Below are 27,066 nucleotides of genomic sequence, written 5' to 3' on the forward strand. Positions count from 1 at the left end.
CATGACTTCTAACAAATCTTTTTGTATTTTGAGGACTAACCTATGTATTAATAGGCCATTTCCAAAATACCAATTTGCAGTGGATCACAGTTAAACCTACCTAATTACCTACCTAATTAATATGCATGAGGTAGGTGTACATTGTGACCCACTACGATCGGCTACATTCACAGTCACAGTGGTCTGCTGGGGTCAGCAGGCCACCGTATCTGTGAATGCTTTTAAATAAAGCAACATTTGTGCTAACGCAGTTAATTTTCCTTAGAGGAAAATGGGATGCCTTTAAAAACATAAAGAAAAATTACAAAAATCTTCTGTTATTTGTAGGCAATAGTCTCATGGATCACTGCCTGCTCTTAAAAAAACATTTTTCTGAATAAAGGGAACGGTGTCTCTTGAGGACCGTTCCCATTTGTGAATGGCTTACCACACCCTTTGAGGAGGTGGTAAAATATTAATGTTTTGTCACCAGATTTCGGTTGCAAAACATTAACCCCTCGGGTGCCTGGGACGAGGTGGTTATGTCCGCTGCTATTGCGCTCAGGCGCCAGGGACGTAACCACCTCGTCCTGACATGGGTCCTCGGGGGAGCGCTAGCAGAAACCACTAGACAACAGGGATTTTAATTTTTTTGTGTCAATTTCACGCAAGGGGAGCAACCCCTTAGGCAAGGGTCGCTCCCCTAGGGGGGCAAATTTATTTTAGGCCATTTCTGCCCCTCTTGGAGGCAGATCGGCCTATTTCCATTAGGCCATTCTGCCCCCGGTGGGGAGAAACCACTTACGCACCAGGGATTGGTGTCTGTATGTGTGTGTTTTGTTTGGGGGGGCAGACCCTTGGACAAGGGTCGCTCCTCATGGGGGCACATTACTGTTGGCCATATCTGCCCCCCTAGGGCAGAACACCCACCAGAGACCAGGTAAGATTTGTTTCAAATGAATGGGGCCAAAGTTATTCTGTCCACCAGTGGGCAGATGGGGCAATTACCCCCAATCCACTCCCCGGGGGGGCAAAAGCCTACTAGATGCCAGGGATTTTTTTTTTAAATGTGGGGTGGTGGCTACCAACCAGCATGGGCATGGTTATGCCCCTACCCCAACTGAAGGGGGTAACAGTCTTCCAGCTCTCCCCTGCACACTAAAACATGTTATCCCATGACAAGCAAAAGGACATTTGATTATTTTGGGTTTTGGTTTTACATTTGGGCCATGAGAGCTTGTCTAACTCTCAAAATCATCCCACTTGGAATGGTGAGGGCGGCACTTTTTGGAATTTGGGACGCTGCCATTAGAAAAATCCACATGACCTAGACACCTCTGAAAATTAAACATCTGGGTGAGTCCAGGGTGGTGTGCTTCACATGCACCCCACACCATTTTCTTACCCACAATGCCCTGAAAACCTCCAATTTTGTTGGAAACCACATATTTTTCCCATATGTTTGTGATGGAACCTTCAGAAATCTGCAGGAATCCACAAAATTCCTACCACCCAGCATTATCGCATCTATTCTGATAAAAAATTTGCCTCACTTGTCAGCCTTTAAATGTTTGTTTTCAAACTGTCCTTTTGGACCCACTGTGGTTCCCCCTCACTTTCAACATGTTTTTGGGTCTTTCTTGTCATAGGCACTTGACCCACCTACACAAATGAGGTATTATTTTTACCAGGCGATTGAGGGGGACGTTGGGTGGTAGGAAATTTGTGCCGGTGTGGTGATCCCACACAGAAATGTGGGGAATATGTGATTTTTTAGCTAAATTTGAGGTTTGCTGAAGATTCTGGGTAAGAAAACACTGAGGGATCCAAACAAGTCACACCTCCCTGGACTCCCTCGGTGTCAAGTTTTCAGATATGTTTGGGTTTGGTAGGATTCCCTATATGGCTGCTGAGCCCAGGACCAAAAACGCAGGTGCCCCCCGCAAAAACAGGTAGTCTTGTAGTTGATAATTTTGATGTGTTCAGATAGTGTTTTAGGGCATTTCCTTTCGCGGGCACTAGGCCTACCCACACAAGTGAGGTACCATTTTTATCGGGAGACTTGGGGGAACGCTGGGTGGAAGGAAATTTGTGGCTCCTCTCAGATTCCAGAACTTTCAAAGCCCCACAAGTCACCATATCTTGGATTCCCCTAGGTGCCTTGGGTTTAAAAAATGCACAGGTTTGGTAGGTTTCCCTAGGTGCCGGCTGAGCTAGAGGCCAAAATCTACAGCTAGGCACTTTGCAAAAAACAGCTCTGTTTTCTTTGGAAAATGTGATGTGTCTATGTTGTGTTTTGGGGCATTTCCTGTCCCGGGCACTAGGCCTACCCACACAAGTAAGGTAACATTTTTATCGAGGGACTTGGGGGAACGCTGGGTGGAAGGAAATTTGTGGCTCTCCTCAGATTCCAGAACTTTCTGTCACCAAAATGTGAGGAAAAAGTGTTTTTGTGGCCAAATTTTGAGGTATGCAAAGGATTCTGTGTAACAGAACCTGGTGAGAGCCCCACAAGTCACCCCATCCTGGATTCCCGTTTTCAAAAATGCATAGGTTTGGTAGATTTTCCTAGGTGCCAGCTGAGCTAGAGATCAAAATCCTCAGCTAGGCACTTTCCAAAAAACACGTCAGTTTTCAATGTAAAATGTGATGTGTCCATGTTGCGTTTCCTGTTGCGGGCATTAGGCCTACCCACGCAAGTGAGGTACTGTTGTGTAGCCATTTTAGTTATAGCTCCATGCACATTATTTTAGCACATCAGGCCTGCTGCTGTGCACTTTAACCTAGATATATTTTATTCAGCTTTGTTTATTAATTTAGCAATAGCCACACTTGTTTTATTTCTCTCAATCTAGCTGTTCTTTGCTTAGGCCAGCACTATGTTCTTAAACAAGACATTCTTGTTCACTCTGTGCTTGTCTCAAGGCTGCAGTAAGATAGGTTGCCGGTAAAATGTGGTAATGCTTTGTCTCTGGTATTCATAGAAATGTACACATCCTTATGTAGGGACATTTTCTCAGAACATCAGCTGTTTTATTATAAAAACACTTCCTTGTCCCATACATGTTAGAGGGAGATTCCAGCCAGATGACCACAACTGTATACTGATTGCTGAACGCTTCACAACATCTGCTTATGCAGACTTCAGGACTTTGCTCAGGTATGGGGGATGATGTCTTCCCAGGGGAACCTGAATGGCAGAACTAGAGCTTAAAACACTGTGCCCTAATATAGCCTAGGTAGGAGGTAGTGAACTGACTCTAGAGACAATATGGTACCGTTATTTCCATGCTTTACTTTCCTTGTCACAATTTGAATCCTGTCATGCTGTATCGTCCTGGTTATTGCAATACATGCTTTATTACCTAAGATGCAGTTGCTTCATTAAAACCTTATTGAAACATACACTGCCTCTGCTTGTCATTGTATATGCAAGACTAATGTAACTGAGAGAAACGGATGAGATCTGAGTGACCATGATTTCCCTGAAGAGTCAATTGTGCCATGCGCTCGGCTGCCCAATTGTCCCTGCTTTTGGGTAGAGATGAGGCACTGCTAGTTAGCCGGAGCAAAGCCCGGATTGGGGCGTCAGGTGTCACCCGGGTTAAAACTCAGTCTCCCACACCGCAGGCGATTCTGCCTCTCAAATCCAGTAGTCTCATTTGAATAATGACAGCCTACGCGACAGTAAAAATGTTATGAGGAGACTTGAGGGAACACAGAATAGCAGAACAAGTGTTATTGCCCCTTGCCTTTTTCTACATGTTTTCCTTCCAAATGTAAGGCAGTGTGTAAAAAAAGACATCTATTTGAGAAATGACCTGTAATTCACATGCTAGTATGAGCACCCCAGAATTCATAGATGTGCAAATAACCACTGCTTCTCAACACCTTTTCTTGAGCCCATTTTGGAAATACAAAGGTTTCCTTGATACCCATTTTTTACTCTTTATATTGCACCAAATGAATTGCTTTATACCAGGTACACAAGGAAAACCCATTGCAAGATACAGCTCATTTATTGGCTCTGGGAACCTAGGGTTCTTGATGAACCTACAAACCCAATATATCCCCGCAACCAGGAGAGTCCAGCAGATGTAATGGTATATTACTTTTGAAAATCTGACATTGCAGGAAAAAGTTACAGAGTAATACATGGAGAAAAATGCCTTTTTCACCTCAATTTCAATATATTTTTATTTCAGCTGTTATTTTATGTAGGAAAACCTTGTAGGATCTACACAAATGATCCCATGGTGAATTCAGCATTTTGTCTACTTTTCAAAAATGTTTAGCTTTCCTGGATCCAGCATTGGTTTAACACCCATTTCTGTCACTAACTGGAAGAAGGCTAAAAGCACAAAAAAACAGTAAAAATAGGGTATGTCCAGTAAAATGCCAAAATTGTGTTGCAAAATGTGTTTTTCTGATTTAAGTCTTGAAGTCCTGAAAGGTGGGAAGATGGTGATCTTAGCACGACAAACGCTTTGATGATGCCATTTTCAGGGAAAAAACCACAAGCCTTCTTCTGCAGCTCTTTCCACCATTTTTTTAAAAGAACACCATTTTTACTGTATTTGGCTAATTTCTTGGCCTCCTCCAGGGAAATCCACAAACTCTGGGTACTTCTAGAATCCTTAGCATGTTGGAAAAAAGGATGAACATTTGGTGTGGGTAGCTTATGTGGACAAAATGTTATGAGGGCCTAAGCAAGAACTGCCCCAAATAGCCAACAAAAGGCCTGCCACCTGAGGGGGAAAAGGCCTGACAGCAAAGAGGTTAATACATAGCTTGAAGACTCTGTATCTGGAAGGGACAACTGTTACATACCCGGTCCAAATGCGGAATCTTTATTTATTTCCAAACTCAATTAGCTATTCTGTAACATCCTGTAATCTGTTAATGAATTGCTATTTGGGTTGGGAGAATTAAACAAAGCCATTTTGCGGTCGGAAAGGCTCTGATTCTTTTACGAATCAGAGCCTTAGTGTCCATAGAATAGCTTCATACATGAGAGCCTGAGATATAAGTGCAAAACATACCAAGGCAATTGGGTTTCTAATGTCCTTTAAAATCTTAACTAGTTCATTTTAAAGGCATGAGGCTTCTTAACCTTTCAACACATACATTTGCTTCTTGTTTTTCATCAAGAGGGTTCAGTATTGAATTTCTAAGGAATGTTTTTTGTATTCCTTGGAATATATTTATCTCCCCTCATGGTCATCTAGTATAATGTTCCTTAGTGACACCTTCAATTTTGCAGTATTTTATTTTGCCGAATATTGCTTTTCTAAATGTTTTATGTACTGATTTTTATAACAGTTCCAACAGATAGTCCATGAACATATTGGTCAACTAAATCTGACAAATACGAACCCTGCATTTGATCACACAAATCTTCTATGGACAAGGTTTTTTGTGCTTGTGTAGATCTATTTTTTCTAGCATCTGGTAGTGTAATCAATAAACACACTGGATGCTAGGACCCCTAACCAATGGACCATAGGTTCCGTGATTAATCACGCAGGTAGTTTATGAGGATATAAGAGTTGGGGCCTGGTGTAGAGTTTGGTGGATGGGTTACTCAATCGCAAATGTGACTGATATTGTGTCCACCTTGTTACAAGTACATCATATTCTATTGCAACTCTACCAAGGTGAATATGATTTCTGGAACGTTGTGATGGATTAACCCATCCACTAAACTCTAAATTAAGATCTTATTCAAAGTTCAATGAGATTGCGTACATGTGTGTAAAGGCATTAGAGAGATAATCAAAACACAGTAACATCAATGCAGAAAATAAGGCTTTTTGATTTATTGTTACTGGTATTGTAACATCAAACAGATCCTCAATTAACAAACTGCAGACTATGATGGTATAAATTAACAAAATAGGTATATGGACGACATAGGGTTGACATTATGCAGGAAAGTACTAATAAATGAGGAGATCTATGGAGGTAGAGGTGCTATTTTAAAAGTTCAATGACCCACAGATATAACCAGACACTTTTCTTATCATAATCAAAGATAATTTCATATGAGGTTGTTAAAATCTGCAATAGCTAAAGTAGAATCACAGCAAAATCATATCTCCATTCGAGCTAGCAAATCTTAACTGTCTATCTCTAACAAAGGGTCAATAAAGTCTCTATATATTTACATCATATCGGGAACAGACTAGCAGAACTTTACCTGTGAGTTAACTTGTTTGATTAATCCAAATAAGGAGCTAATGAGACACAACAATGATAGAATTGGTGCAAAGGTTATTTTGGACAAAGTGCTTCTGAGTGTTATTGGTAAACAATAATTCATGTGACACAAGAAAATGAGCTGAAATTATGTCTCTGTTAGAGTGGGAGGATTCATTATTTTCAATGCATATATGAGAATTGCTTCCCATTGACTAGGTCCTTATATGCCACTATCTTTTGACCTATTTGTGCATTTCATTCCACTGCTGGAAATATGCAATTAATTGATGGGAATCTGAACAGAGGGCAAAGAGCAGTGTCATGCAGTTTTTCTCTAACAGTAGTATTATGTGAGGTGTTCATTTCAAACATTCATACTTCTGCTTCTTTTGAGGCACAACAGGTCCTCTGGGTCTGGTTGAAAGTTTTTCTTACTCCTCTACAATAGCATCTTATATTAAGCTTTTAAAAATGTATATGCTTGTTTTCCGACCGACCTTCCCACTAACTAGTTAATATTGGGGACTGGTCAAGTGGAAGGTCACTAATTGCTAAATGTTTTGAATGAGGCTTCATGTAACCAAAGAGTACAAAATCATTGCAAATCAGATTGAGATGATGATAGACTAAAGTCATTTATTGACTAAAAATGTTTTTATTAAGACACTTTAAATATTGACATATTTTATTGTGTGTACATATATGTCATCATAATGAATGTGGGTGTTTTTCAGCAATCATGTATGAAACTTGAGTGATGTTTGGTTGTCATTTCACCTCAAGAGGTTCATTCAACAATGGAATTTGCAGGTAGCACATAGAATCTTACCATATGTGCTATTTTACTGGTTTCTTTCCTGGTGCTGCTGGATTTATTGCTACTTAAAAATGTCTAGAGCTAATATTTACAGCCATAATAGAGCTACATTTGTGTATACTATATCCATTGTGTGATATCTGTATTATATGTTTGCTTCTAGTAGTTGTTAAATTGCAGTGGAACTAGTACACCACTGGAATCTAGTAAGTCAGTAAGTCAATAATTACACGCATAGCAAGCATTTTTGTGTAGTCTACCTTCTGAATGCTGTTGTCCTTTTACTGAATGACAGAACAATCAAAGTATTTTAGGTGGCAGGCTTCAACATGTGTATCTTTCACTGATAAATCCAAGATGTACAAAACAATTGGGATTTTTTTAAAGAAAAGAAAATATGGAGTTAAGAAAATGTGTTATCAAAAAGCAACTGTAGTGATAATCAAATAGGTATTAACATTTTAAAGAACATGTAAAAAAGCTTCAACATTGAACAAAATCTGAAACATTCACCCTGAAAGACATATGCCCTCATTTCAACCTTGCCGCCCCCCAATTTGAAACCGCCGGGAGGCCGCCAATGCAGCCGCACTCCCACGGGGCCTATTTGGAGATCCCCGCTGGGCCGGCGGGCGGAAACCTGGCTTTCGCCTGCCGGTCCAGCAGGGATCTCAGCCGCAACACGGGAGCCGGCAGTGTTGCGGCTGTGCGATGGGTGCAGTTGCACCTGTCACGCTTTTCACTGTCTGCTATGCAGACAGAGAAAAGCTGCATGGGGCCGTGGCAGGGGGCCCCACACCTCCCCTTTCCGCCAGCCTTTTCATGGCGGTTCAAACCGCCATGAAAAGGCTGGCGGGAGGTGGACTCGTAATCCCCTGGGCAGTGCTGCAAGCAGTGCTGCCCTGGGGGATTTAAACCGCCGGGACAAAAGTGGCGGCAAACCGCCGGTCCCGGCGGTGCAACCGCGGCACTTCTGCTGGGGTCGTAATTCCCAAGGAAGCACCGCTAGCCTGTTGGCGGCGCTTCCGACAAAACAGCACTGGCTGTCAAAGACCCCCATAATGTTTCTAAAAAGTGGTTTCTATTATTATGATCCAGAATTTGTTATGAAAAAGATGACTGTTTGGCTAGTTTATAATGCTGAATATCCTATTGAGTTAAACACCTTTTAATAGACAGTTTGACTTCTAAATTATCAGTGCCTTCTTGATTGTCAGTCATGATGAGAATGTAATGTTCTTACCTGTATTCACCAAAGGTTCCGTCATCTTCCTTCATGGGCTGAATTTCTGGATCTGCATGTGCGTCTTCCTTTTCTTTCACTACAAAAAAGAATCATATTCTAAAGTAAGCCCTCTGCTCATCCATGACCTCACATTTCTGTGTCCTGATTATCTACAGGACTTTACATGATTAACAACAAAGCCCACACATGAGGGCCCATATCTGTTGGTGCAACAGATATGCATGGAATTCCACCTCATACAAATGGCCTTTGCCCTTACATTTTGTAACCATGAAATCTGTTGACAGTGGAGAAAAGAATAAATAGATGAAATAGTTTGGGAGTGCACCTCCACTGATAGAGTACAAAAGTGCCCTCTTCCACTGAGCTCCTTTAAAGTTCTGGCAAAAAAACAAAATAAAAGAAAGAGTCATGAGACCATTGGAAACCTTGGGTGGCAAAGAAATGGATGTACACATTTCTGTTAAAGGCAGTCATATGATTAGTAAGTGAATATTGTGGAAAAGTTGATTATTAGGTGGTGTGGATTGTAGTACACCACAAGTAATAAAACTAATAGTTTCAATATTCTTGTTAGGTCTGGTAAAGGTTTCAGTAATTTAAACCTCAGTTCAAGGCCTAGTAGCTATGGCACAGAGCAGACAGACTTAACTTAAGAAGATGTGAAAAGCATTCAGCAGTACTACACAGTTAAAACATCAAAAACACAACACAATAAAAGTCCCACTTCCATTTATAAAAATGAAGAAAAATTCAATGAATAAAATAACAAAAAACAACAAAACCCCATTAAGGGGAACCCAGTGATATGCATTTGAAAGATTTATACAAAAATAGTGCCAAAAAGTGCAAAGCATCAACCACACAACTGATCACACTAGACCATACAAGGGTAAGGTTTAAAGCTGACCCCAATGGAGTGTGGATCGGATACAGGACCAGGAGCTATATATACAAAGCTTTTGGAGATAGCAAATGGCCTGATTTACAAAATCGGGCCTTTTGTGACAGCATAAAAACATTTTTAAATGAACAAAAGCCAAATTGTGATTTGATAACTTGTTACCAAATCACAATTTGGGTTGTGATTTCGTATTAGGAAGGAACGTGTTTAGGGCATCCATTCCAAATACCAATGTGCAGCAGAATGTATTAATACTGAGCAACCAAATTATGGTAGCAAAATATAATTTTTTAACAGACTACTAAATGGCAGCGGTTACCACTTGCAAATTGGAAGGAGTTTCCCATGCAACCCCTCCTCCTTTGAGAATTAAAAAATATATATATTTCCCAACAGCAGGCAGTGCTCTCACGGACCACTGCCTATTCTTAAAAAATGAAACTTAAAAGTTGAATTTTTATTTTGAAATGCTTACCATTTTCTTTTGAGGAAAACAGGCTGCATTTCAAAGAAAACAAATTGCTTGATTAAAAAGAGATCACAGACATGGTGGTCTCATAATCCCAGCAGGCCATTATCCCTGTGATTGCTGTGATACCTAGTGAGTCACAAACTGCGATGTACCTAATTAATATTCATGAGGTAGTACAACTTGCGACCCAACTAGTAATCGCTACTTTAAAATATATTCCTTAGTACATGAGGAATTGCCATTTCCAAAGTGCGATTTAGTAAGAATTGCAATTTGGAAACAGTTATTCCTAATATTCCTGAAGTTATACCTTCTGAGTAAATTTCTGAATGGAAGCCAATAATCCTTAGGAAGCTAGCTGCTAGGAAGGGCTCCACAAGACCGGATCATAACCATGGGAGGATGTACTGTTGCAGGAGTTGAATTTTGATGGGAAATCTATGAGCAAGAGAAATTGAAAATTCACACCCAAAGAAGGTTTCTCATCGACCTGATTCTTTTGGCTCCTTTGCCCGAAAATAATGTTCAGACTTAGGACCTCATTGAACTTCCGACTGGGAGGTTGCTGCCACACTGGCTACCTCCCCGCGGGACCCATTAGGAGCTTCCCGCTGGGCTGCCGGGCAGAAACTGAGACTAGCGGGAAACAGGCGGCAGCATTGTCTCCAGCTCGTAATCGAGCTGGAGGCAATGCTGTCACCCCAGGGTGCACCAGCACCTTCACAATGCGATGGTGCTGGACACGGGGACCCCTGCACTGTCCATGCCAAGTGCATGGGCAGTACAGGGGCCCCCCTGTGGCCCCCTGCACCTGTTCTCCACCAGCTTTTCATGGCAGTGAAACTGCCATGAAAAGGCTGGTGGAGAATGAGGTCGTAATCCGCAGGGCAGCGCTGCATGCAGTGCTGTCCTATTGGATTACGATCTACGCCACTGCCAGGCAATCGGGATCATTGATCCTGGCGGTGCTGGTGGAACCCTGGTATTCTTACCACCAGGGTCCTTATGTGGCAGTGGACTGCCACAGCAGTGGAGGTCCTGACTGCAGCCTCGTAATGAGACCCTTGGTCATTTTTTATGCCCGGCATTAGAGTGCGACTCCTGGTCTCTCTAATCAATAGGCAAAAAGCTCCCAGGAGCTACCCTACCCACTTTTGCAGCATTTCCTGTATGCCCAAATGCAAACAATCCCCCAGTGCCCCTCTCTTCCTAAGCACAACCTGGCAGAACCTTTCTTTCCATGTGCAGAGCTCCTGCACCCACTCCAGAGGTGTCACCAGGGAAATGAGCAACCCCTCCTCTATGTTAATTCAAATGTAGTTCTGGGGCAGGTCCTCTTCCACTGGGATTGATGCATGGCTGACTAGCGGGTTAGAGTAGGCGGAAAGTCCGGGTGTTAACTATATTTTCTTGTAACAGAGTAGGCCTCTTTGAAGCAAGTTATGTTTCTGAGCACTACCAATATTGTCATCCTGTCAGAGGAACAGAACACATCCCCCCACCCATGTCCTTTGTCTTAGCTCTGGGAGCAAGTTCACACCTCATCAAAAAGGCTATCCAGCTTCTGGGTGATGGGTAGGAGCTCATTCAAAGTGGTTTCTAGAGGCTTTAGGCAGGTAAAAGGTGACTTTTAAAAAGTACTCTTTGTGAAATTTTTATTACAAACCCAACTCAAACAATACGTTGGCCTGGTAATAAATAGGCCTGTCAAAAAGTGGTTATTTGGACATTTTAATTTTGTAATTTTAGAACTGCAGAGACAGGCTACAATTGTAGGCCTGTAGTGACGTTTTGCTCTGTCACTCTAGCAATGGGCCAATGTGTGCTGCAACATTTAATTTACAGGCCCTGGGTACACTTTGCACCATATACAAGGGACTTATAGGCAAGTCAAAATAACAGCAGCATCAGTCAAAAAATGGGTGTTCATACAAAAGAGGCATCTTCCTACAAATATTCAATCTGGTATTTTTTCAACTTTAATTGTTTAGGTTTAATGTACAAAAAAGGCACTCAGAACAAAGGGCCTGACAATAAAATACAAGAAACAGAAGCTGCAGTGAAGTACTTGGGTCATTTCAAATTATTGTATTATTCATGGCCCACATTAAAGAAAACACAAATGTGTGTTTTATCAGCAGTACATAAACGTATAACTGTGCTCACATTTCAGAAATGTGAGTGCATTCAAAGCAGAATTCGCATGTTTATTGCTAATTTGCATTTATTTATCCAACCTCTCACCCCTGGATTTTAGTATTTCGACTATGAGCACACAAGAACCATTATTTCATTTGTATCATTGTTCTCTTGTTACCAGAACTTAATGTTATCATTGGTTTCTCGTTGAGGGCCATCAGCTTGCATGGCCAGAATTGAAATCTGATTATATAGAGCTATGACGCAGAAATAAAAAGTGTTTTCCACCATTGCTACATCATAGGTCTTGTGAGAGACTCAGACGTAACAGAAGAGTTGTCAGTGTTACCCACCTTTTCCTTCTCTCTTGGGTTTCCATAAATCTAATGAAGGCTGGAGAAGGAGTACCCTCCCTGCACCAAACTGCCACATTCCCTGTCACCCGCAGAGCTCGGCTGACCCACTCTGACAGCAATCTTAAAACTATGTTGACCAAGCACCACAGTGCTGGTCTCTGCTCAAGGGAGAGCAGAGAGTGCGGCTGCTCAGGGAAGGGTAGGCAAGGCACAGCGTGTGATGGGGATACACTGCAGATGGGCATGTATATTCTTTTTTATGTTTCATATGGGAAAGGTGGACTTGAGAAGATCAAGTGGCTGGGTGGCATGAAACCAGTTTTATTTTGTTTGAGTGGGTAATGCAGACGCTGGTGAGAGTGGATTGCAGGGCACCATGTCTTGGGTAATTAAGAGAGAGTAATGATTAAGGTAGCATGGGTGGGTGACAGGATACCAGCTAATTTCTTTTATCATATGCAGTGGAGGGAAAGTAATGCAAAGGGTAGTGGTTGGTATAGTACACCAGGACAGTTTTTATATTAGTGGAAGCAGTGCTTAATTTGAGCCGGAGGGTTCTAGGCCCTTGCACCTAATTGTCAACACCGGCACATGGTGATGCTGCTTGCCCAATTTACAGATGAGCACAAGAACAGTTGTTTATTAACTGAACATACATTAAAAAATAGTAATACCTGCTGCCCAAGCCATTTTTATGGCTTTGGGTGCTTGGAATAGTCTGGATTGTCACACTTTTAGAAGTGTGATGGTTAGTAGGTGTGTTGGTGCTGTCATTGGCAGCGCTGGCCGGGTCAATGGGTGATACATGTTGCAGTGGCATCCTGAAAAGTGCCTTGGCATTTATTGATTTACAAATTAAGCAGTGATTGGAAGGGAAGGATAATACAAAGAGTGTAGGGACAGCAGGTGGGTTATGTCTCCCCATATTAATCGTCTACCTCTGTGCTACGGTTTTCACCAGGGGATGCTGGTGCAGAGAGAGTATGTATAAAACTGTAGATGAGGTAACTGTGGATAAAGGGAATGTTTTCACCACTGGGTTCTGAGTGACAGCACAGACGACTTGAGCTTCATTCTCATTGTCTATAGAATTTCAGTCGTAACCCTCAGTAAAAATATCTTAAGTATCTCCAGTTACCCATCTGTAATTCGATACATGCAGGATCAACACTACTCTATCAGTGAATATTAACTTTTATTGTGACTCAAATGTACAATTGTTCCAATATTTACTCTCCAAATATTGCAATGTGTATTTAAAACAACTACAGACTTTTTAAATGAAAATACCAAAACCAAGTCTTTAAACCAATAGTTTCTGTTTATAAGTGTAGTTCTGCTTCAAGCTTTCAATAAAGGTCTATTAACCCTTACAGTACGGGTGTCTGTCACTGGCCAATGCCCACACTACCTCCCTGGTGCGTGTCACGACCAGTGCCCGACACCAGGTAGGGGGTTAAAAAATCCTTTAGGAAAAAAAACCCGGGGGACACAGAAGATCTTCTGTGTCTCTGCCCGCACCACCACCCACTCCTTTGTGACATCAGCGCGCCGCAAAGCGAGCTGACGTTACGTTCAGGATGGCTTCGTTTGAAAGGAAAATCCCTCCCCTTTCAAATGAGGCCTTCCTGAACAGGCTTCCTGGCCCTCGATCGCAGCATAGCTGCGATCGAGGGTCAGGAAATCTCACTAGACACCAGGAATTTTATTTGGAGGTCATTCCTCTCAGAAAACGGGCAACCCCCCACCCACCCTGGGGCACAAAATTTTTTTAAAGGTAGTTTTACCCCTGGGGGGAGGGCTCGATAGATATCTATATTGATATATTGATATAGATATATCTATATATAGATATGTGTTAGACTTTTCATCCTTGGCGTGGTTTCCCGTAACTTTTTGCCTCTGTTTCCCAGGTTGTTGATGTATGCTGGACTCTGTTTTCACTGTTTTTGTTACTCTGGGCACTTTACCACTGCTAACCAGTGCTAAAGTGCCAATGCTCCTATACAAAACGTGTATGTAATTGGCTTATCCATGATTGGCATATTTGATTTACTAGTAAGTCCCTAGTAAAGTGAACTAGAGGTGCCCAGGGCCTGTTAATCAAATGCTACTAGTGGGCCTGCAGCACTGGTTGTGCCACCCACATAAGTAGCTCTGTAATCATGTCTCACACCTGCCACTGCAGTGTCTGTGTGTGCAGTTTTTAACTGTAAATTCGACTTGGCAAGTGTACCCACTTGCCAGGCCTAGACCTTCCCTTTTCTTGCATGTAAGACACCCCTAAGGGATGCCAGAGGTAGCCCCAAGGGAAGGGTGCAGTGTATGGTTAAGGTAGGACATATAGTAATGTGTTTTATATGTCCTGACAGTGAAATATGGCTAAATTTGTTTTTCACTGTTGCAAGGCCTGTCCCTCTCATAGGTTAACATGGGGGCTACCTTTAAATATTTAAATATGACTAAAGTGTAGATTCCCTTTGGGAGCGGATAGATATGTGGAGTTTGTGGTCTCTGAGCTCACAATTTAAAAATACATCTTTTAGTAAAGTTGATTTTAAGGTTGTGTGTTTGAAAATGCCGCTTTTAGAAAGTGAACATTTTCTTGCTTAAACCATTTCTGTGACTCTGCCTGTTTGTGTATTCCCTGTCTGGGTCAGTTTAACAGTTGGGCTGGTTCCACCTCTCACTAGGCAGTGACAAAAAGGGAGCTGGGGTGTAGTCTGCATTTCCTGATGAGCCATCTGTGCTAGGAGGGAGGGGAGGAGTGGTCACTCACACCTGAAAGGGCTGTGCCTGCCCTCACCAATGCAGTCTCCAAACCCCTGGTGTTTGTCTGGGGCCTGGCCTGGGCAAGGCAGGATTTCACAAACGAGAGTGACTTTTGTTTGAAGTAAGCCTACTTCAAAGGGCAAAATGGGTATAAGAAGGGCACTCAAAACCACAGACTTTAGAACACTTCTGGAAACCAAGAGGAACCTCTGCCTGGAGAAGAGCTGAAGAGCTGAGAAAGAAGAGCTGCCCTGCCTGTGACTGTGCTTTGTGGAGCTATCCTGCAGTTGCTGCTTCTGCCTGTGCTAGAGGACAAAGACTAGACTTTGTGTTGCCTTCCTTCTTGTGAAGATCTCCAAGGGCTTGATTTAGAACTTGCTTCCTGTTGTTTGAAGTCTCAGGGACAGCAAAGACTTCTCTTGAGAGACTCCTGCTCTGCCAAGTGGTACCCATCCAGTTCCTAGGACCCTAAGAATAGAAGCTGGCAGACCAAGAGTGAGAAATCCACGCACAGACCGCCTTGCGGGGAAAAGATCGACATGACTCCGATCTGCGGCTTAAAAGTTGACATGCCGCCGGCTTAGCGGCTGAAAATCGATGCTCGTCTGCAACACAAACGGAAGATCGACACCCGCAGCTGGAGAAACGACGCACAACATTGCTGACGGAGACCGGGGAGATCGCAACTCGCACTGTGTGGTTTTCGGACCATCGTGCAGCTGAATTTCTGACGCAAACACCGCTGGGTGTGTAAAAATGACTTAAGGCCTGCCCGGACCCGAGAGTGCTGACTGGATCGACGCATCGCCCTCCTGCAGAGAGAAGAAACAATGCATGCTGACCCGACTAAAAGAGAAACAACGCATGGTCTCGCTCGTGAGTGAAATCGACACATCGCAAGCCCTTTTTGACACACACTCGCCCGTGCAGGTTTTTTTTTGACACACCCAAGGTACATTTTCACGCTAACAGCGTTAGCGTTGTGTTTAAAACTGCATGAGCTTGCATATGCCATCTGGCTTGTGTCACTAGTAGGATGGAGGAGGCCATAGGGCCCAGCAACCTCAGAGTCATTCTCACATCAGTATCATAGCCTGAATATCCCAGACTCACTGCTCAAGAGGATAGGCTCAAAACTGCTCTATATCCAGAACAGCTCAGATGAAAGGGAGCCTCTGAGAGGGAGCGAGGTGTGACTTCAGCATGTTTATAGTGAACGCTAGTGAATGCAGGAGGTCAGCTCTAGTGTGGAGATGGGAGACAACATCCTGGGGGCGAATCCACCTTCAGCAGCCAGTCTTCAAGATGAGGGAAGACTGACACCCCTGATCTGTGCAGATGAGCTGCGATCACTGACATCACCTTGGTGTACACCTGAGGGGCACTGGTAAGGCTGAAGGGGAGCATGGTGAACTGCAAGTGCTTGTGGCCTACCGTAAACTGTAGATAACACTGATAGGCGGGCAGGACACGGATGTAAAAACATGTGTCCTGCAAGTCCAAAATTCCCATCCGGTCTTCGCGATCCAGAGCAGACAAGTCCTGAGCCAAAGTGAGCATCCTGAATTTCTCCTTTCTGAGGAAGAAGTTGAGGGTTTGGAGTTTTACAATAGGGCTAAGTCCCTTGTCATTGTTGGGGACCAGAAAGTAGCGGAAGTAGCACCAACAGCCTGCTTTTGGCTGTGGAACCCTCTCTATGGCTCCCTTGGCCAAGAAAACATTGACTTCCTTATGGAGCAAGGACAGATGATCCTCTTTCAGCCAGTCATATGATGGAGGAATGCAGGAAGGGGTAAATGGGAAGGGGAGGGAGTAGCTGTTCCAAATGATCTATAGGACCCACCTGTCCGATGTTATGCACTACCAGTGGTAGACATGACGGCCGACTTGGCCACCAACTAAGCGCCCCACGATCTTAAAGGGTAATATTAGGAGGGCTTAGGGGCTGCAGCTGCCATGGGTGGTAGTAATGGTCAGGAATTTCCTCGCCCACACATTGGCTGGGAAGCGTGTATGGGATGGTAGCTGGGGTAGGGCTTGCATGGTTGAAAGCCCCTTTCGTAGTCACAAATGGGGCAAAAGACAGACTGGGTTTGATGCTGGGCAGCTGAGAGGCCCAAGGACTTGGCCGTAGCCCGCAAGTCCTTAACACGGTCCAGCACCAAATTTGCCTTGTCTCCGAATAGATGGTTGCCATCAAAGGGCATGTCCATGTTGCTAGTCTGGACATCCCCTGAAAATCCAGATGTTCTCAGCCAGGCTTGACATCGGAGCACCATTGTCATGGAAACCAATCTGTCCAGCAAGTCAGTAGTGTCTAAACCACAGCAAATGGTAATCTTGGCTGTGTCTATCTCGTTCTCAACTGCTATGGAGAGAATGGCCCGGGCTGTCTCTGGGACCTGTTACAACACCCGCAAATCCATATCCTGAAGGGCGTGGGAATAGCAGCCCAATAAGTATGTGGTATTCACTGACTGCAAAGCAAGGGTGGTGGAACAAAACATTTCCCTCCTGGAATTATCTAGCCTCTTTGATTCCCTGTTCAGGGGTGCAACAGGGAATGCTCAATGGGAAGTGGAAGCCTGGACACCCAAGCATTCTGGGGTGGAGTGTTGTGTGAGGACATAATGGGTCCCCTATGCCAGGCAATGGAGGCATGTAATTGTTCTGTTACCAGGAGCCGCTGTGCTTGGACCAGGTTCCCAGTAGGACATCAGTTAGTGCTTCAATGAAAGGGAGCAGGGATTCGGAAAATGAAGCTCCTGGCTGTAGAAGTTCTGACAAGATGTTGTTCTTGACTGCCACCGAAGGCAACTCGAGGCCCAGAATGTCAGCTGCCCTCTTCACCACCATAGCATATGTTGCTCCCTCCTCTGTAGCCACGGTAGGGAGAGAAAGCATAAGTATGGCAGTATCTGGGGACGTGTCCAGACCACTGGCATCACCCAGTTCCTCAACCAAGTCCATGTCCTGACCTTCAAACTGGTATTCTAAAGGATCCAGGGATCCCTCTCATTTTTTCCAGAGTCTAGCCCTTAAGGCCTCCGAGTTGGTATCGGTCAACGCTGCTCCGGTTCTGTTACGGATTCGAGGATCCAAATGGGGCTGGCGCTACCAGTGGGTGCCAGCAGCACTGGGGCATCAGAGTCAGGACTGGTGTCAGGGAAGCTCACATTGGTATGACGGGCACCAATCCAGATCCCAGATTGGATCAACAGGAGTCCATCAAAGCCAAGGCCGAAGCCATTGACATGAAATCAGATGGGTCCCCCTCTGACACCACGGGGCCTGAATGTGCATAGCGATCCGGCTGTAGGAATGCCCAATAGACACCAGGGACTTTATTTACATTGTGTAAACAATGAATGGGAGGGCACCTTGGGCAAGGGCCGCTTCCCAAGGGGCGCATTTTTTATTAGGCCTTTTCTCCCCCCCTTGGGGGCAGACCGGCCTATTTTAATTAGGCTGATATGCTCCAAGGAGGGCAAAAGCCACTAGGCACAAGGGATATATGTATATATTTATTTATTTTTTTACAGGAGGGGAGCGACCCCCTAGGAAAGTGTCACTCCGCTGGGGGCAACTTTTTTTAGGCCTCTTTTTCCCCCCTTTGGTGGCAGATCAGCCTATTTTAATCCCCTTCGCTGCCAGGCCTTTTCCCCCTCAGGTGCCAGGCCTTTTTTTGGCTATTTGGGGCAGGGCGCGCTCAGGCACTCATAACTTTTTGTCCACATAAGCTACCCACGCCAAATTTGCGTCCTTTTTTTCCAACATCCTAGGGATTCTAGAGGTACCCAGACTTTGTGGGTTCCCCTGAAGGAGGCCAAGAAAATAGCCAAAATACAGTAATTTTTTTTTTTTTTAAATGGGAAAAAGGGCTGCAGAAGAAGGCTTGTGTTTTTTCCCCTGAAAAATGCATCAACAAAGGGTTTGCGGCACTACAATTACCAGCTTCCCAGCTTTCAGGAACAGGCAGACTTGAATCAGAAAAACACATTTTTCAACACAATTGTGGCATTTTACTGGGACATACCCCTTTTTTTATGATTTTTTTGCTTTCAGCCTCCTTCCAGTAAGTGACAGAAATAGGTGTGAAAGCAATGCTGGATCCTAGAAACCCAAACAATTCTAAAAAGTAGACAAAATTCTGAATTCAGCAATGGGTAATTTGTGTAGATCATACAAGGGTTTGCTACAGAATATAACTGAATTAAATAAATATTGAAATTGAGGTAAAAAAACTGCCATTTTTCTTTACGTTTTACTCTGTAACTTTTTCTTGCAATGTCAGATTTTTGAAAGCAATATACTGTTATGTCTGCTGGACTCTTCTGGTTGCGGGGATATATAGGGCTTGTAGGTTCATCAAGAACCCTAGGTACCCAGAGCCAATAAATGAGCTGCACCTTGCAGTGGGTTTTAATTCTATACCGGGTATACAGCAATTCATTTGCTGAAATATAAAGAGTCAACAATAGGTATCAAGAAAACCTTTGTATTTCCAAAATGGGCCCAAGATAAGGTGTTGAGGAGTAGTGGTTATTTGCACATCTCTGAATTCTGGGGTGCCCACATTAGCATGTGAATTACAGGGCATTTCTCAAATAGATGTCTTTTTACACACTGTCTTATATTTGGAAGGAAAAAATGTAGAGAAAGACAAGGGGCAATAACACTTGTTTTGCTATTCTATGTTCTCCCAACTCTCCCGATAAAAATGGTACCTAACTTGTGTGGATAGGCCTAGCGCCCGCGACAGGAAATGCCCCAAAACACAACGTGGACACGTCACATTTTCCCAAAGAAAACAGAGCTGTTTTTTGCAGAGCGCGTAGCTGTAGATTTTGGCCTCCAGCTCAGCCGGCACCTAGGAAAACCTACCAAACCTGCACATTTTTTAAAACTAGACACCTAGAGGAATCCAAGATGGGGTGACTTGTGGGGCTCTCACCAGGTTCTGTTACCCAGAATCCTTTGCAAACCTCAAAATATGGCCATAAAAACACTTTTACGTCACATTTCGGTGACAGAAAGTTCTGGAATCTGAGAGGACCCATAAATTTCCTTCCACCCAGGGTTCCCCAAGTCTCCCGATAAAAATGGTACCTCACTTGTGTGGGTAGGCCTAGCGCCTGCGACGGGAAATGCCCCAAAACAGAACGTGGACACGTCACATTTTCCCAAAGAAAACAGAGCTGTTTTTTGCAAAGTGCGTAGCTGTGGATTTTGGTCTCTAGCTCACCCGGCACCTAGGGAAACCTACCAAACCTGCACATTTTTAAAAACTAGACACCTCTGGACACATCAAAATTATCAAATACAAAACTACCTGTTTTTGCAGGGGGGCACCTGCGTTTTTGGTCCTGTGCTCAGCAGCCATACAGGGAAACCTACCAAACCCAGACATTTCTGAAAACTAGACTCCCGAGGGAGTCCAGGGAGGTGTGACTTGCGTGGATACCCCAGTGTTTTCTTACCCAGAATCCTCAGCAAACCTCAAATTTAACTAAAAAATCAAATTTTTCCCACATTTCTGTGTGGGATCATCACACTGGGACAAATTTCCTACCACCCAACGTTCCCCTTAGTCTCCCGGTAAACATGATACCTCACTTGTGTAGGTGGGCCAAATGTCTGTGACAGTGAAGAGCCAAAAACATGTCAAAATTGAAGGGGAACCAAAGTGGGTCCAAAAGGGCAGTTTCCCTTGCAGTGGCAAGTCTGAGCCATGTTACAGGGCTACTAATGTGGGTGGCACAACCAGTGCTGCATTGTACTACGGACTTAACAGTAAATCAAATATGCCAATCATGGAAATCCAATTGCACATATATTTTACATAGGAGCACTTGCACTTTAGCACTGGGTAGCAGTGGTAAAGTGCCCAGAGTAACAAAAACAGCAAAGACAGAGTCCAGCACACATCAACAACCTGGGAAACAGAGGTAAAAAGTTAGGGGAGACCACACCAAGGATGCTAAGTCTAACAAGGCTGAAAGCACACAAAAAAGTAAAAATGGGTTTAGTCCCAGTAAAATGCCAAAATTGTATTGAAGAATGTGGTTTTCTGATTCAAGTCAGCCTGATTCCAAAAGGTGGGAAGATGGTGATCTCATCACCATAAACCCTTTGTTGATGCAATTTTCAGGGAAAAAAACACATGATTTCTTTAGTGGCCCTTCTTTTCCCATTTTGTGAAGAAAAAAAACACATTTTTAGCTGTATTTTGGCTACTTTCTTGGTCTCCTCCAGGGGAACCCACAAACTCTGGGTACCTTTAGAATCCCTAGGATGCTGGAAAAAAAATTGACAAATTCGGCGTAGATAGCTTATGTGGACAGGAAGTTATGAAGGCCTAAGTGAGAACTACCCCAAATAGCTAAAAAATGCTCGGCACCTGAGGGGAAAATGCCTGGCAGCGAAGGGGTTAAACATGGCCTTATAGTGAAAAAAAAAACTAGATATTTGACTGTTGCAAGGATTGCTTTTTCCATAGGAATATAGTAGGTTACATTAGTACATATAATAATGTTAATTTTGGTTAGGGAACAGCTGGAAATATAAATCAAAAGCGGCTTTCAGTGGTAATCCAAAAATCAATTTACCATTGTAATCAACTATTAAGAAAAGGTTTTATTTAGAAAGTCACTTGTTCTCTGACAAGTACCTCTGAAGGCCCATTTGCATGAGCTCCAACTGTCACTTGGCAGCTGAATGATGATAAAGTGTGAAATCTGCTCCCAGAGCAAGACAAACTTCAAAGCAGCCAAAACTGCCACAGGCAAATGTTAGCTGACACTTGGGCAGGGCCCTTCTTTACTAATTCCTGTTGATGAGGAGCTGTTCCAGAACTGGTCTGAAGAGACCACAGGAGATGTACAGCTAATTTTGAATTTCGGTGGGGGCAGAATGGTATTATTTACTGCAAGGAAAACAAGAACGACTGCAAAAGTAGGTAGCTTTACCCCGCTAGGATTCTTTTTCCACACTGGTCAAGGAGGGTTCATGATTTTCCCCCGCATACACACTTGTGCTTGGCATAACTGTGGCACCCCTGGGTATCTTCCTTAGAACACTACTGGACCTGTAGAAGACAGAGTAGGGCTGTGTCTGGTGCTGAGGCCTGCAATAAAGCCTGAAGGGCTAAACCTGCCAGCAACTGTACCCAGGACAATGAAGTAGGCTCCATGGGTCAATTGGCTGACCGCCTGTTAATCTAAAAGGTTAAAACATCTGCAGGAAGTTGGCTTCCTGACCAGCCCAGATGGCCAGTTCCAACTGATCAAGCCCTGGACTCTGCTGGTGGCTTCTGTAGAAGTGAGTCTTAATTCCCAAGAATTGTTCTTGATGTCCTAGGATCCTTGGTTGTGTCAAAGTGTAGTCTTCCTAAACACCTGAAAAACCTTGAACTTAGAAACGTTTGGCTCCTAAGACTTCTGGAGAACTGGGACAAACTTACCAAGTCAATCCAATGAATGTGATTTGCTGTTGAGCCAAAGATTCAGGTGGCTCCTGCTCTGAACTTTTCCAGAGCAACACATCTGTTTCAGCTTGATGCCCCACAGAGGTTATCTGGCCTCCTGGAGCACTCTTTGGCTACAGCTTGAAGCCTTGCCCTGCTGGAGGAATCCTAGTTTCAAAAAAGTAACTAAATCCGAACACAGAAATCCACACTTGGCTAAGGAACCAGAAGCATCTGGTAGGCACGGAGCCTTCATTGGGCACTAATTTTCTTCCACTTTGAGCTTTCCTGCCAAATGTCAACACCTTCATCAGGACTTCATCAGCTGAATGTTTTTTGGCATTATTTTGATGTAAAACTTCAAAATTTTACCTCTGGTTTCCCTTAATGGATTTTCGTCATTTTGGATGTAATTCTGTTCAATAGATTATTCTCTAATTTTAGAAATTGGAGCAGGGGGTTTTATAGTCTTGTGTTTTTTACTTTTTAATTGTTTTGGCACTACTAAATGCTTTACACATTTTCTTAAGTTAAACCTGTCTACTTTGTGCCATAGAGACTGAGGTTGAGTTCAGATTGAAATTACTTAAACCGTTACTCGACCTAATAAGAATAGTGACTTTATTATTCGACTACCATCCACCCTAAATTACAATCCCCTTTTTCACACATCTCTTCTTTTTTAGTTTTGCTATATTGCTATATGCGAGGTTGTCAAGGGGCAGAAATATTTTAAATATACTTACCTCATTCCCTTGTAAACAAATTTGATGCACAGCATCTGTTGCTTTTCAGTTAGGTACACACAACATAAATATCACAAATACATACCGACATGTCTGTCTGGAAGATCTGCAACAGTGGGGAACAATTGGAAATGGTAGCAACAAGCTCTCAATGTGTTTGGAGCTTAGCATATCAGTCTAAGGGACAGGAATGGCCTGTAGACTTAGTGAACTCCTGCAGTAAAGGATAAGGTAAAGTGTGTTACCATGTGGTACAAGGAAAGAAGAAACCCAATGCAGGGACCTCTGTGGCAAAGAGTAAACACAGGGAGTAATCAAGAGGTGAAATCAGTAACAGCATGGATTGGCAGACCTGAAAGCAAGGAAGGGAGGAGAGTGACATGAACTAGCTGGTAGTGCAGAGGCAAGGTATCTTCGGGCTTCCTGAGCTGTGGGGAGTGGATAATAATGGCATTGCCAAAACAATTACACTTAGAGTTAAAAAACAGGAGGTAAGACCTCAATGTGTGGGGAAGCATTGCCATTCAGATCTACTAACGTGTAGCTAAGGAATAATCGACTTGGGACCAGCCGTGATAAAAGCAGTTGCATTGATCAAAATTATAGTACCGATGAAAAACTGTCACAAGGTAAATGAAGAAATGCTTCTCCATCATACAATGGCTTAGACATTTGATGAATAATATACCTGGATACTTCCCGCCTTTATTTCTTTTGATAAAGCAGACAATCAGCAGTATCAGGATAAGAAGAGCGACTGCACACATCAAACCGATAAACCATCCTTGAGTAGCAATGTCAACCTGTCGACTTGCCATTGCTGGAGATTGAAAAGGAAACATGAATTAACGTTCAAATTATTCATAGCAAACATTGACAGTATTAACAATAAGGCCCAGATCACGAGTTGTGCTGTTAATTTCAACCTGTACATAAATCCCTTTTAACACACTTTGGAATTATGAGTTGTTAAGTATTTAACACATCCAATAATTATTAGATGTGTTAAATAACTCAACCATTGTTGGTCAAACCTTCTGAAATTTTATGGGGGAAAAGCATACAGTATTTATGGTATCATGTGGATTTTGTTGCATTAAACACCAAAATCCTCATGTTATTCCCCAACAACTCATAAAAGAGAGTATTATTGCACTAGATAAAGAATGTACCCCGTGTATTATTAGTTATCATGTGCGATAAATACCACCTACACTTGTAATCAGGGCCTAAGTGTTAACTAGTTGACACAGTTTCTTTTGTAACAGTTATGGTATTATATTGAGACTGAACACCTGATAGGCTGCTTGGCAAGAGCCCGTTTACAAATCCAAGGCTTTCCTTATTATTTCATGAAAAGAAAACAGATCTTATTCTGTGGCCCTACACTCTAAAAGTCATAAAAAGAAAAATGACCACAGGATGGTAGTGCAACCCCTTACCCTCATGTATAATGAAACATGCTCTTGTAGTGTCACACCAAAATATGCTCAAGAGCTATTATATCTTCTGTTTCTCATCACTAATCACTCATGAGGTTGGGGATGACTGCAGTTTTTTTCTATACACATTCTCATGTTTATTTTGATAAGGGCGTTGAGTCGGACTAGGGCAGAAAATAGGCACTAAAATAAGTGACCCCCATTAGTGAGTTAGTAACTAAAAAGTGACCCATGTTAGAAAATTGGGTGATTTTGAATTTGTAAAGACTTGGGCCCGATTCACAAAGGGGCTTATGACTTGTAAAGTTATGAGTGCAGAGTCTCCCTAGTATGGCAGAATAACGCGCACTACAGTGCACAGATTTTGCACTGGGTTGTGAATTTCTTTCTCAGTTGTGAATGTGTTTTGCAAGGTGTGGGAGACTGCATGGATTTTAGCTTGCAGCAGGCAACGTTTGTTTTAATATCTGGAAAATCAACAGTGAAAACTGGCTCAGCAGAGCATAAAACAGGCCCACAAAAAGCAAAAAAAATGGTCCACTCACTCATTGTGCACTGCCAGATTGCCCTATAGGCTGGTCCAACCCTACCATACAATAAAGCTCAATTTACACGTTTATTTGGTACTTGAAAATGTGTTAGTGTGTGGAAACTACAAAATATAGAAGGATGGTCATAATGTACATTGAATTCAGTTCTTCACGTTTCTGATAGTTACAAAGTGAGCTTCCCAGTATATACTGGTCAATTAATGTGCCTGTTGGAATGGCCGTAAGTAACCAAACATGAATGCGCAATGCTCGGTAGAGTAAAGTACATTATGTTTTCCACGTACTCAATGTGGCAAAACAGAATTATATACAAATCCCGAACACTTTTCATAAATATGGCTGGCTCGTTTTTCAATATTTTTTAAGCGCGTGGTTGAGCCAAACTGGCCAGTACATGCAAGTGCCATGCCCTCCACCCAGGAAGACCCATTCAAAATGCAGATGTATCCAAGTGAGGCTGAGTATCCTGTGTTTGGGGTGTGTCTGAGTGAATGCACAAGGGAACTGTCAACTAAACCCAGCCAGACGTGGATTGTAAGGCACAGAAGGATTTAGGTGCAGAGAAATGCACTCTTTGTAAAAGTGGCTTTTCTTAAATAGTAATATTAAATCCAAATTCACCAGTCAGCAGGATTTTGTATCACCATTCTGGCCATACTAAATATGATCTTCCTACTCTTTTCAGATCAGCAGCTACCGCTCAAACAATATATGAGGGCAGCCCCAATGTTAGCCTATGAAGGGAGCAGGCCTCACAGCAGTGTAAAAACGAATTTAGGAGTTTTACACTACCAGGACATGTAAACTTCAGTTACATGTCCTGCCTTTTGCCTACACAGCACCCTTTCCTATGGGTTACCTAGGGCTTACCTTAAGGGTGACTTATATGTAGAAAAAGGGGAGTTTCAGACTTGGCAAGTACTTTTAAATGCCAAGTCGAATTGGCAGTGAAACTGCACACACAGGCCTTGCAATGGCAGGCCTGAGACAAGGTTAAGGAGCTACTTAAGTTGGTGGCACAATCAGTGCTGCAGGCCCAGTAGTAGCATTTAATCTACAGGCCCTGGGCACACATAGTGCACTTTACTAGGAACTTACAAGTAAATTAAATAGTCCAATTGGGTATGATCCAATGTTACCATGTTGGAAAGGGAGAGAGCATATGCACTTTAGCACAGGTTAGCAGTATTAAAGTGTGCAGAGTCTTAAAACCAGCAAAAACAGTATCTAAAAAGTGGAGGGAGGCAGCCAAAAAGTTAGGGGTGATCACCCTAAGACTGTCAGGTCTATCAAAGTGAATTTTGCTTGGCTACAAAAATGTTAGCCTTTTGTAAACATGGCAATTTGTTTAGTGAAAACGCGATAGCATTGTCAACTAAAACCTATATTTCATATGACCAATAAATTAACACTCGCAATCTGAGTCCTTTACCCCATTCAAACTGATGTCAAAGAATGTAAGCAGAACTACTGAAATTATCCAGCAGTGGAGGGGCAAATAAGCAGAAGAGATGATTAAATTATGTGGCTGGAAAAGCCAGACTTTGCAGTAATTATGGTAGACCTGTTTAGTTTTCATAGAAAAATAGCTATGCATAGTACATTTCATCTTTATTATGCACATGCCTCAGTATGAGGTACTTTTATGTAGAACTATCAAATGTAATGGAAATGAAGATCCAGTCCTTCTATTTTCGCAGTTATATAGCTCAGTTACATGTAATACTAGTTTCATAGTTTTAGTATGTGTCTTTCTGCAATTCAAGCATAACATCCTTTCAATTTTGAATTGGAATTTATTATACTCCTTGACGCTGCTTGTGGTCCTGGTGTGGGCTAGTAGGCTTTCAGGCTGTGATGCGTTTCAACCAACAATTCTCCCGCTCCAGACATCCTATCTGCCTAACCACCACAGGCAGGTTGCACGGCCGCCATATTTTAGTGCACTCCCACCCTTGCTGGCGTTCATTTTAATG

The 27,066-nt window shown here is 42.9% G+C and overlaps 1 protein-coding gene across 23 annotated transcripts in view; it reads right to left on the reverse strand.

The window, feature by feature from the left end:
- LOC138287896 (neuronal cell adhesion molecule-like) overlaps positions 1–27,066 on the reverse strand; it is a 799,924-nt gene that overhangs the window by 13,654 nt on the left and 759,204 nt on the right. For all 23 annotated transcript variants that reach the window (XM_069228880.1, XM_069228863.1, XM_069228870.1 and 20 more), the window contains 2 exons: positions 23,786–23,917; positions 8,241–8,319 (listed from right to left, as the gene is read on the reverse strand). In XM_069228880.1, coding sequence (XP_069084981.1) covers positions 8,241–8,319; positions 23,786–23,917 — 211 coding nt within the window. The remainder of the gene's footprint in view (positions 1–8,240; positions 8,320–23,785; positions 23,918–27,066) is intronic.

The sequence above is a fragment of the Pleurodeles waltl genome, chromosome 4_1 (assembly GCF_031143425.1).
Source record: "Pleurodeles waltl isolate 20211129_DDA chromosome 4_1, aPleWal1.hap1.20221129, whole genome shotgun sequence".
Lineage (NCBI taxonomy): Eukaryota > Metazoa > Chordata > Amphibia > Caudata > Salamandridae > Pleurodeles > Pleurodeles waltl.